Here is a 13,011-nt window from a genome sequence, read left to right as displayed (position 1 = left end):
CTTGCACATACAGAGGGTCCTCACAATCACATAAGAAGCGAACAGTAAATGAAAGGATACAAACATTTGTATAAAATCCAGAGTTTATTAGATTATATCTAAATGCAATCTGAAATGTCTGTACAAGTTAAGGGGCATATGCTAAAGTGTTCACTATTTTAGAGTGTGGCAGGCAGACGGCACAATCAGCATGTCAGGATCCCAGTTTTTGGAATGAGGACCCTAAAAGTAAGTGGATAAAGCCAGTTAAAAACATCCTGTCACTACAGGCAGTACATTTGCCCAGGGTTACAAACTGGGTGGCAGGCCACCTCTCAACTGAAGTTCCTAACACCTCGAAATGGATGCTTCACCCCGAGGTGGTGAGCCTAATTTGGGAGAGGTTTGGGAAAGCAGAGATAGATCTCTGCTTCCCAGAAATCAACCCACTGTCCTTCTCTATTGCAAAAGCCTGCTTAATTTTTGATGAGGCCAGGACCAAGGTTACACTCTGTACCAGTCCTGCCTTTTTGCCGAAGACAATCTCTGTATTTTGTGTCAGCCAGCCATGGAATTGGAGACTTTTCATCCACCTCCTTTCCATTTTGACAGGGAGAGACAGCTCTATACGCTCTGTTCTGTGCAGGCCCTGGCATATTATGTTGACAGGACAGAAAGTTGGAGGCTATGGGGTCAAAGTCCCGTGGTCAAGCTCTGCCTAAGCAGAGGCTGTCCAAATGGTTAGCAGGCACAGTCAAGACTGACTATGAGCTGGCCATCTTGACCCCTCCAGAGAAGCATGGCAACTTTGTGGGCTTTATTCCAGGTTGCATCTGTCAAGGACATTTGCAATGCAGTTGTGTGGACTACTCCCCATACGTTCACTAGGTTCTACAGACTAAATTTCATCGATCCTCAAAACCCTGACTTTGGAACTAGAGTGTTAAGAGTCGACACATAAAACACAGGCATAGAGATGAGTTCTCCCTTAATTTTTTAGCCCTAGCTACGTGTTGCTGGGGTTCTGAATGGTAATGCACGGGGCAGCCTTGGCTTAGCCTTGTAGCATTCTGGCTGTTCAGCAGTCTTGCCCTTGCAACAGCTTGGGTATACTGACCCATTCGGTAATGGTTACATTTCATATTTGAAAGGGAACGTTAGTTTATTATCATAACCCTGGGTCCCTGAAGTAGAAATGTAACCATTAACCTTCAAGGTCGCAGTGTCCATGATTGCAGCAGACTTGAAGAAAAATGACGATGACATCTGTCAGCACAGTCCTTTTAGATAACTTACAATATTCAGGATTCGGGTCTTTAGGAGGTAAATACCTATTAGTCCCCACGGAAATTCACAGTAACATTTTCAGAAATCTGCAACGAGAAAAGAGTGTTTTCTGCAAAATTCTGCAGCAGTCACTTTTTTTTATTATTATAAAAACAGTGTTAATAATTGTAAATAAATAAGAACAAGTCACAGTTTTAAGTTATTTATTTATTTAAAAAAAAAAAAATTAAGTCACATCACTAAAATCTGAAAAAAAAAACCCAGAACAAACATGTTACTTGTTACATCACTGACTATTGGATGCCCTTTTTAAAAATATACATAAAACATGACAAGTCTCAAAAAATAAGCTAAATACAGTTATGGCCAAAACATATGACTATTAATCACATCAGTAATAATAACAATTGCCTAACAGAATAAGATTGTAGTGGTGCAGTGGGATTCAAATTAGCATTGATACATTTTACAAATGCACTGTTTTACAAATGTGTACAAGGCTTGGATCATTTTTCTACAAATCTAACATAGTATTTTTAGAAACCATTTGTTTTTCACCCAAATGTTGTAGTTTTAAAATGCATCCACATCAAGCACATAGAAGTAGTTTGGAAGCTGTGACAAGCGCTTGGAAACAGTAACAGGCTGATAAACTAGCTTTTTTGTTTCTTTGACCAAGGCCACAATGTGAAGGTATTACCACCACATACCACAAAACAAATGGGAAAGTAACGATTTCACAAAAATGTTGTCATCCCAAGTAGTCGTATAATATCTAATATAGTTCACCACCCTCTTCCTTTTTGAGAATTCATGTTACTACACCATGTACAACAAACGTGTGTATTTCCATATATAATTAGAATGACATCTTTCAGGACATGCAACATAGGGAGTACAAGCAAGGTCCTCACTGTTTTTCTCTGACCTTTCACATAGGAGTAACAGAACAACGCTTTGCTTTGAATTTGCAACTAAACTATGAAATCCTTTTGTATAATAATAATAATAATAATAATAATAATAATAATAATAATAATAATAATAATAATTTTACCTTATTCCATTCTTCAGTAACCACTGTTTGTCTTTACTGTTTGACTGTTTGTCACGGTCTTCTGTCGTTTTAACAGAAGCTGTGATGGTGAGTTAAGGGAAATACTGGGCTTGCATGTTGCATGTGTGCTGTATCTTTTGCTGCTATATTCGGTGCTAATTTTGATTTTTTTCCTGGCCTTAGGAATCTCTCCATGGCTGAACTAAAGCTTGCACTGAAATGCCGCCACACTTCTCACTATACAGATAGCGTGTGTGCGCTCTAGTGACATATACAGTGACAGTAGGGAGCAAATGTTTGAGAGTTCATTTTTTTGCAAAAAAATTCTGAGGGAGAGAGCAAATACCATGATAATTTCTGATATCGAGAAAATCCTGGAGGGATTAATTAGTTAATGGTTACATTTGTATTTCACGGAACCAGGGTTATGATAATAACCTAACATTTATCCATCTTTTAGCATTAACAAATGTTTAATGCTTAGTAAAAATAGTAATTGATTAGCATGGGGTCACTATCATTGACTGAAACCATGAAACGTCAGTATTCATTGAGCCAGAGAAATGAGTGCATTGCCCTAACCTCAATAGACTGTGTGTGGAGATGAACTGCTGGATTAATAAGAAAGTCCTTGTGTTCATATCCCTGGAGATGGCTGTTCATTGAGCGTGCCGCCTGAATCATTGCGCACCCTTTCCACACACACACACACACACGTTCTGTTTTCAATTTACTTTAATGACAGCGTGCCACGACTGGAGTGATGATCTCCAAGCCATGTGGGCCCCCCCCCACAGTACTAACCGTTCCTCGTGCACACACACACACACACACACACACAGTGTACACACCACACACATATACACACAGTGGTGACCATTAGCCCAAGCTTCAATTCTAAATCTGCTGAGGCCTGGATTCAATCAGAACCATGGTGGCACGGTAGCCGTTATAAAGTATAACAATGGCACCGCTGTAAACCTTTATTAAATTACATTTAAAGTGAATACCAGTAGTTTGAACTGATCCGCCATGAAGAGTGGCAAAAAAAAAAAAAATCTCCCAGTCACCTAGTGCAAAATGCTTATGCGCCTAGAACTGCTATATTTAAAGCAGGTAATTTTTAATAAAGATGGAGTAAAGTGTCATTACTTATAACTAGTACTGGGACGAACACAGGATTTTCACATTTGGCTGTTCTCTTATAATTTAAATATTTGTTTGAATATTCGTTAGTTTTTCAAAAAGTAATAAAAGCCATTATATAGCTCTGAATGCAGGCAGAGACAGCATATCAGCAGGGGCAGGGGGGCGTGGCCCCTGTGCGTGTGCCTTTATTTTACAGCAAGACCTTACAATATGAAACACGTTAAAATAGACAAATATCCCAGGAGTAAAGTTGAGTTGTGTAGGACTTACTTTACCCCAGTGAATTAACTACAAAGCAAAAGGATGCCAGAAATAGCAGTTCAAGTTAAACGGTGTTTGTTTATTCCCAAAATAAATAGTACATAAAGTTGACACTGCATTTTATTTCTTTTTTTTATTCCTTGCCATTGCAGTTTCTTCACAGTAAACAGCGACCATCCACACGGTTTCATAAAGTAATAACATGAGGTTTACTTGTGCCTTTTTGTAGCTGAACAAGCAAACAAACTGAAATTTAACTTTAATGCTTCAAATAAAACAAACGTGGAAATGGCGCTGTAAAATGAATGGGGAAAAAAAATGCACCCTTTTGGTTCTCATTTATTTCATTCCTCATAACAAAGTTGCAAATATATATATATATATATATATATATATATATATATATATATATATATATATATATATATATATATATATATATATAAATTATTAAATTAATTGTTATTGTTTAAGCAAGACATTTCAAAATGACTTGCCTGCCTTTTCTCTGTCCCGTGAGATTCTGACTCGCTGTAAAGCAGCACAACGCGCTTTTGACCCAGATGGTCTTCCATTGGAGGAGGCTGTGTGGTCCAGTGGTTAAAGAAACACGCTTTTCCCCGGTTCAAATACCAGCTCAGCCACTGACCCTGAACAAGTCACTTAACCTCCTTGTGCTCTGTCTTTCAGGTGAGACGTTCTTATAAGTGACTCTGCAGCTGATGCATAGTTCACACTCCCTAGTCTCGTATCTTGTAAAGCATTTTGTTAGGAGGCTGTGTGGTCCAGTGGTTAAAGAAACAGGCTTGTAACCAGGAGGTCCCCAGTTCAAATCCCAGCTCAGCCTGTGATTCATTGTGTGACCCTGAGCAAAAGTCACTTAACCATCTTGTGCTCTGTCTTTGGGGTGAGACTTTGTTGTAAGTGACTCTGCAGCTGATGCATGGTTACACAGCCTAGTCTCGTATCTTGTAAAGCCCTTTGTGATGGTGTTCCACTATTAAAGGCGCCATATAAAAATAAAGATTATTATTATTATAGAGATTTTTTTTTTGTTTGTTTGTTTAAGTTTGTTTACTTTTTGCTGTCTAAAACTTTTAAATAGAGGCTCAAGAGCTGCTGTGTTGATTCTGTGTTTTTTTATATATATATATATATATATATATATATATATATATATATCTCACATATCACACAGCGCTCTTTTTCATTTGCCATTTTTTTAAACTGTCACGCAAATTCCGGTGAGACGGTAAATAAGTGCAGGGTATTTTTGTCAATGTGTAGCAAATACGAACATCAGATTTTTGTATCCGAATACATGTAAAAAAAAATATTCATTCGATTGTTCGGATATTTGTCCAGCACTATTTATTACATAGTAGCTGATTGATCCCAAAACTTTTTAAAGTTGGGTATTTAAAGATCCCAGTAATACCCTAGGTCAGTTTTTTTTTAATTTTTTTTTTTTTTACCCCATTTCTGGGCAGAATCTGGTCCATTTCAGAAATGAACTGATCTTAAGTGTAGCCACAGCAGGGTTAGCAGAACTGCAGTGTAACACCTGCAAGCACAATGGAATCTGCACAGCATTTTGTTCTACTTACGCTGCCTGTAAACACTTATCTGGGAACAGCCTGATCAAATAAACAGTACAGCAAATTAATCAAATTAGCACCACAATTATAAAAGCACACTGCATTGACTGGTGGAGTACGTCACAAATTATCACTAATTTACATCAGTTCTTGGAAGTTCTCATACCAAATAAATAACCTCTTTTGATGAATGAATGGTGAGTAAAACCCACTGATTTAATCCTTATCAGGGGGGTGGGGGGCAGGGGATTGTATAAACTGGCCTTTCTAAATCATTCTAAACTGGGAACCATGTAGGCAGTGGCAATGCTGTCTCAGACCACATTGATATTTAGTTGTTAAAATGTCTCTGCACTAGTCTATCTGAAACACATTTATATAAGAACTGGGAAGGAATTGCAAAAACAGCTCCTTCAAGATTAATTATTATGGTAAATAAATAAATTGACGAGTAACCAAAAAATTCTTACAAGTAATTACATACCAGTATGCACACATACTGTACACACATACTGTACACACATACACACACACACACATTCTTTAATACCAATTTGTAGCAGTACATATATTGTGATATAGAAATACAAAAGATAGGGTATTGTCAAATACTTGGATTTTCTTGGGTTGGTCGACTCAAGCATTGAACCTCTCCAGTCCAGTACGTATTTGAAATGATGCATTGTGGGGATACGTGGACACTGTCAACAGAGGGGTTAATTTACAAAGCTATCAAGGAACAAGCCTCTTCATACATTTCTGACTGGCTGGTAGTCTTCCAGTCTTCCCAGTCTCCTAGAAGCTGGTTTTTCACTGTGGACCTAGGACCAGGAGGCGCATGCAGGTCGATGTGCTTTTAGCGGTTATTTGTCTTTTAAATTAAATGAATAAAAACAAGAATGTGTAAAGCACTTTGGTCATGAAAGGTGCTGTAAGAGTGAAAGTGGTTGTTGTCTGTGGTAAAGAGGGACCTGATCCGCCATCTCTTCAGGGCCAGTGACAGCTCTGTTGACGATGGGCTTGATTGAATAACTCACTTCCTCTCAGTTTGAGAGGGTAAATGTGAGTAATTGCACTGGAAGCAGCGACTGCTTTGCATTTGTCTGATGTATGGGTGTTATAATAAGGGTGGAAAGGTGCTAAATGAACTCTCCTCGCTTTACATAAATTAGCTAAAAAGTGATGAATCAATGCCAGGGCCTGTAACATTAGTTCAAAGAACAAGGTGTTTCATCGGTTATTTAACACTTCTGCAGGGCAAGGGACATTTATTTTTGATTTTGTAAGACACCTATGTAGGCAACAGTAAAATGGAAGTGATCAGTACTCATGTGTTAATAGAGACAGCTTCTGCAGTGAAGTGGTGATGCTGCACACACTCTTTTTTGACTGCCTAGTTCTTTCTGTCTGGAAAGAGCTTGTTCTCCAGCATTCTAGAAACCAGCGTCTTAAAGGGGCACAAGCTACCAAAATAATTCCATGAATCTCATCTGTTTGTGTCCTTCCATTAACTACATGGGTGTCAGATGTGGAATTTTGAAAGAAACACGTAATAGCAAACATTTGTTTTAAGTTTTAAAACATGATATGTTAAGGTTCAAGAATGTTCTCAGTTACATGACTTATTCTCAAGACATCTATTACACGTGTCCTTCCTGGGTCATTTCACCTCAGTAGTGTCTTCTGGGTCATGTCACTGGCTGAAAGCATGTCAGTCACTAGGGGAAGCAGCTGGTTGGTTAGTGACAGAAAAGAAGCCGCAAACGTGGGACTACATAGGCTGAACTGACCATGTAACTCTCAATTAAAAACACAAACAGGAAAATATTTATTCTATTTCTCTCAGTTAAATAAATGTATCTATATTCATTTAGATGTTCTTTTTTTGTAAATTTGAATAGCTGTGATGTTGAAGCTCTTTTGAAGCATGGTACAGAGCCAGCAAAGCAGAACTCAAACATGTGCTCATGCTTGACACTGGTTACTGGCCTGCCTGTGCGCAGCAGCATGTGAAAGCTTTTACTGTACTGCACCTGTGCATGAGTGCCCAATGCTCTGCTGTGTCAGGAAGCACTTCAGATGAGATGTGACATCTCAATGAACCACTCTCAGGGAAATCTACATAACAAGCTCCTCCCAAAGCTGCAAATCCAGCCTGCTTGTTTATACGAGAGATACAAACCTACTGAGAAACTCAGGTGTTGATTTGATCAGCCTAAAACCCTGCAGGATAAGCAACAGCAGGAGTTATTTAGACCATTTTTGGGAGGATAATCCTTGGATGCCATCCAGCATGATACCCTAGTGCAGTGAAATTCTCTAAAAACGAAGTCCAGCCTATGGCTTATTTGGCTGCGTGAAGGTTGATCAAACTGACCCCTTTGTCAAGTAGAGTAGTTTTTTTTTGGTTAATGCCAGTTTGTGGTTTAGTCTTTAGTCTTTTAATTACACGTTAACAGCAGTTGTTTTCCTCCTTAAAAAAATAGGAGTTTATTAAAGATTGGAGTAAACACTTTGAAAATATACCCCTTAGTTTCATATGTTAACCTTTTTTAAAATTGATTATTTATTAAGTTATGGACCGAGTATTTATAAAACAAAACTGAGTGGCCTAGCTGGTAAAGACATGGTCGGAAGGGGTGCAGGGTGAGTCAGTTAGAAGAGAGCAGGTTTTTGTCCCTGCTGTGCAAAGTCAACGATGTTCATTGGAGATTCCTGCAATATTTTTAAATATTATAATGAGATACACTAAAGCTGCGGGCAATTTCAACACTTACAATTGCATCAGTTTGTTAAGAACTTTGGAAAGCATGTTTTAAACAGTAGCAATTAGCAAACCTGCCACAAACGAAGGCAGTATGAAAAACACTATCCCCTAACCATGGCCACTGTTATTGCAGCAAGAACGAGTGATTTGTAGGATGAGAGAGAAAGAGTATTTCGTACCCGCATTATCTTCTTAAATGAAGACCAAATTAAGCACAGGTACGGGCTCGACAGCCACATAATTCTTGAGCTGCTGTGTGATTTAAAAGATGACCTGGAGCCTGTCCCCCAGAGAAGCCATGTTATCCCTGCAGTGATCAAACTGTTGTCCGCCCTGCCTCTGGATCCTTTCAGGGGACTGTGGTAGCTGTTGCTGATATTTCCCAGTCAGCTTGTTATCGTGCGTGGTGAGTTGTGCTCAATGCATTTTTGAGGCGAACACCCAAATATCTATATTTCCCTAAAAGCAGGGTGCACTCACAAGCCTTGAAAACAAATTTGTATGATATTTCTGGTTTCCCCAACATTTTGGAGCAATAGACTGCACACAATAGGAATAGGAATAGGAAACACACCTATTCTGTTAATGCGCAGATGGTTTGTAATTGTGCACAATTTAGCACTGCACCACTGACTAACTTAAATAAAAACTGACAGTAAAAATTTATTTGGCTTACAGGCTACTCATGATAATACAAATTAGTAGTATAATGCAAAATGTGGTCCCTTGAAATTTATATTAATGAGAATTGAAAAAAAAAAAGCTAAAATCATTTGGTTTAAGTTTAAAATAATCTTTTATATACATTGTACACTAATGTGTACAATGCAGCAGCATGATTTATTTTGTGTTACCAGCAGCCTACAGGCTGATGTAAAAAGAAAGTGTACTAGGTATTCATTTGATTTTACTACTGTACTGTATACTGTATAGCTGTACTGTACAGATTAATATTTTTGTTCATAATGTAATGTGTAGCCTCCCCAAAACACATTAGTGTTAGTTCAGTCCAATGATTTATATATTTAAAATACACTGAGCACTAGAAATGTATGTGTGTGTGATTGGATTGTATTTTTTTTTTACAAACATGTTCAGTTTAGTGAAGGGCTACTGTATGATTATGAAAAGCTTTTTGATAGAAACGCATTTTGTATTTGGGGGTGAAGGTTGGGGCCCCACTATAGAATCTGATGAGATTAAACTGCCTTTCATTATTTATTCGAAACAATGTCCCACTACTCTTGCAATGCTAGAGATCTCTGGGGACGAAACAAATATTCTCTCTCTCTCATTAACACTAGAACTGCAACGGTGGTCATTTTGACGGTTTTCACTTTAAAAATGTTAATTACTCTGCGTGTGTGAAAGGTCCATGGTTGTCTGTTCTTGACTTTTCCTAAATACGTGTATTAAGTACCCTGAGGCGTTTGAAAGTCAGAATCGCAAAAATAAGTTATAAGCACTTCTACCTAGAACCACCAAAAGCCGTCATTTTGACGGCTGAGTACAGTACATGCTTTTAATGTTAATATAACCTACAATAAGCTATGTTTTATATGTATATGAGCCAGTTTGTTATCTCTACCTCTGAGTTTACAGCAGTATGTATTTGAATAGAATATTGCTCTTGAAGTCTAGATATGTGTTATCCAAATCTATTGTAATCCTATCAATTCCTTGGAGAACAGCCGTCTGGCTGTCTACATGAGCATATATAGTCTGCTGTCTTAAGATATTACTATTATAAGAATGTTTCAAGATCTTGAGAGCAACGGCAGATATATTTGCCTTGGCATCAGGAATTTGGAATGACTTAATTGAAAACAGCATTGTCTGCTTCAAGCTAAACATAAAATATTATATGAACAAGCTACTGTTTCCAACAAAAGCATGTGTCGCTGGACACAATACATGTCAAACAAACTTGTCAAATTTGGGATCAAGTTTTGCCTGGCAGCGGACCCTACCTGTGCAAGGTGAAACTCACCCAGCTGGTCAGAGACTGGATGACAATGTGGTACTTGGGCTGATGTAACCGCACTTAGGAAAAAGGATGAATGTTACCAATGACAATTTTTTTTATTTCACTGTAATTAGCAAAACATTTGAAGAAGAAAAAAACAGCCTGATTGGAACAGTAAACAAAGGGAGAAGAGATTTTCCACCATCTGCGCAAAACTTAGTACTCAGTGAAAGCAATCACCGGTGTCGAGTTGCTGTATTTTATAATGTACTGGACATGGCAGCCGTCAATTCCTTCGTTTTGTACAAGGAATGCGCCGGGGAAAATATCATTAGGAGAGATTTCATCTTGATGCTAGCCACAGAGCTTTGGCAGAAACATTTTAAAACTGCAAAGCGGCAGGGGAAAGCAGCTCAACCTGGATACAGTGCACATCAAGTGACACACGCAACTCAAAACAATGGCAGGTAACTAAATGCAATAAAAATAAAAATTCTGATATCTGTGCCCAGTGTGAAAGAGCAGTATGTGGTAAGTGCACACAGGTTAATAAGCGTTGCATCGTATGGATTGTGCTAATATGGGAACTACTTTTGAAGTAAACTACTTTGTTTCCCTGTATGTGCATTCACTTTACACAATGGAAAATGAGTTATATTCTTTGTTATTTTTTTTATAAATAATGTGTTAGTTGTTAAAATTTTCTATGTACACATTCCAGTTTACAGCTGTTTACACAATATTTTCTTTTCAGATAATTATGTTATTATATTTTTCATTTTAAGTCATGTGTTATGTGCTAATTTTGAAAATAATAGCCTTTTATGTTTATTTTTTCATTTAAATATGGTGTTTCTGCAAATGTTAGATATTATGTTCATGAATACATCTTTTGAGTTGTATGTGGAAGTTTGTCTTTAATTTTCATATCAAAGCTGTTTAAAATGTACCCGTCAAAATGACTGATGCCGGCGGATCTAGTGTTAACATAGTTGGTCTTAGTCCATACAACAAATTGTATACTTTGTGAATTGTCACAACGAAAATGCAAATTGCAGTATGTTTGCGCTGCGACTGGCATGTCTTTGTACATCTAACCCTGAGCCATCTTACCATGCTACAGCAGCCCCTACTCTGCTGTGGAGCTCCTGAGTTTAAAGAGACTATTGGCATGGTGGTGGCATCGGAGGATGCCCACTGACCTTCAGTTCTCCTGAGCTGTTGTGGGGAGTTTCTGCAGACATAATTGGACATTCTTAGAAATAGGGGTAAAAAGCAAAAAGTAAATAAATAAATGACATGCTGTTTTCTGTTGTCTTTCAGAGAAGAGACTCCAGATCAAGCCCAGGTTCTGAAACTCAGCAGACCGTTTCCAGCGTCCAAGCCATAAAAGAGCTGCACATCATCTCAGGAAAAAATCAAGACGGGGGGCTGGATTCAGTAGACTGCATCTCAGGGTGTTTCCACATAAAAAAAAAAAAATACAATGTAGCTTATTTTATAAGTTATTTTATTCATAAGGGATAAGGCAATAAGCTGTTAGACTAGAATATAGGAATTTTAAAGCTGTATTTGAATACCAGGTGAGTGCGGAATACACATGAGTAAATAAAAGTTTATTGTGACAATAACTGGTGTGTGAGTGTGAGTAGTCACAAAAAAAATGTAAATTTCACAAGAAAAGCTGCTTCCCTCATTTTTACAATTGCGAACCAAACGGTGGCAATACACTTCCACTTTGCACAGTTTAAGGTGTAACTGTTTGCCAAATCAGATTCCACTAAATAATATTATTGTAGTATTGTATTATTGTATTGTAGTTGCTTCTAGTGTAAAAGGTTTCTGACTGTCACAGGGTGTTTCACTCATCTCATCTCACTCATATTCGCGCTGGTGGTTTTTCTGCAAAAGCTGTATAATAGATCTCCAAGCGGCTGATTTAATTAATAATACTGACATCACCATTAGAGACATACTTACCTCTCGACTAAAGAACTTGCTCTTTCGTTGAATGGTAACACAGTCGTCTTTGAACTGTGAGATTTGTGGTTTGGGTCCAGATCCTGCCTTTCCATTAATTTGAATGGGCTGAGGTGCCATTACAAGTGTTTTTGTGCCAGTCAGTGTACCATCGGTCCGGCACTTGACCCAGCAGCAGCAGACTGCTCACGCTGCACATTGCTGCCACTGAACACTCAAGATTCCGTGGAATGTGGCTTTCCTTGTTTATAATGTTCTGTGTGTGAAATCGTCATGTGATATCTGTCGGGGCTTTTTGTGACTAAAAATACCAATTTATATACATAGCTTTGCCACATTTTATTGCATTTATGCTATGACAGTCCTGTGCCAAATTATACAAGTCTCTAAGAAGAATGTCATCATCTCATCACTGGGGAACGAGTATTTCTTTCTTTATTTCTTCTGACTCTCTGCAGCACCCATGTCCATGCAGATGTTGAACAACAGTTAAAGTGATTGCAGATAACACAAATCACAAGTCTTCCCTGTCATGCACTTCTACACACTATATAGGTTTCAAATGTGCAGTTTATCAAACATCTTTCTTCGTTTTAAAACATGTATGGTAAGTATGTTAAAGAAAGTTCTCAGTTTGTTCGACTCGCCTTCTAGAAAGTCTGTTACTGATTTACTTCAGAGGTCGTTATACCCTAGTAGTGTCTTCTGGAACAAAGCATGGTACTGGCTGAAGACATGTCAGTCATGAGGGGAAGCAGCTGGTTGGTAACACACAGGAAAGAAGGTGCTGAAGGGGACAGTGTCTGTAACTTCTGTGACCAAGACCATGAAACGATTTGATGAAACTGGCACTCATGAGGACTGAACAAGGTCAGGCAACCCAAGGGTGACCTCAGAATCAGAGAACAAGTTCATTCGAGTCACAAGTCTGCGAAACCGGCGATTAACTGCCCCTGAAATACAAGCT

At 38.2% G+C, this 13,011-nt stretch overlaps 1 protein-coding gene across 1 annotated transcript in view; it reads left to right on the top strand.

Annotated features, from left to right (window-relative positions):
• LOC121307950 (zinc finger CCCH domain-containing protein 3-like) overlaps positions 1-11,695 on the top strand; it is a 135,741-nt gene extending 124,046 nt beyond the window's left edge. The window contains exon 12 of the mRNA XM_041240243.1: positions 11,388-11,695. Within this exon, the coding sequence (XP_041096177.1) occupies positions 11,388-11,419 (32 nt within the window). The 3' untranslated portion in view covers positions 11,420-11,695. The remainder of the gene's footprint in view (positions 1-11,387) is intronic.
• Positions 11,696-13,011: the final 1,316 nt, after the last annotated feature.

This window comes from Polyodon spathula, chromosome 3 (genome assembly GCF_017654505.1).
Source record: "Polyodon spathula isolate WHYD16114869_AA chromosome 3, ASM1765450v1, whole genome shotgun sequence".
Lineage (NCBI taxonomy): Eukaryota > Metazoa > Chordata > Actinopteri > Acipenseriformes > Polyodontidae > Polyodon > Polyodon spathula.
This window is presented reverse-complemented; position numbering and strand designations above follow the sequence as displayed.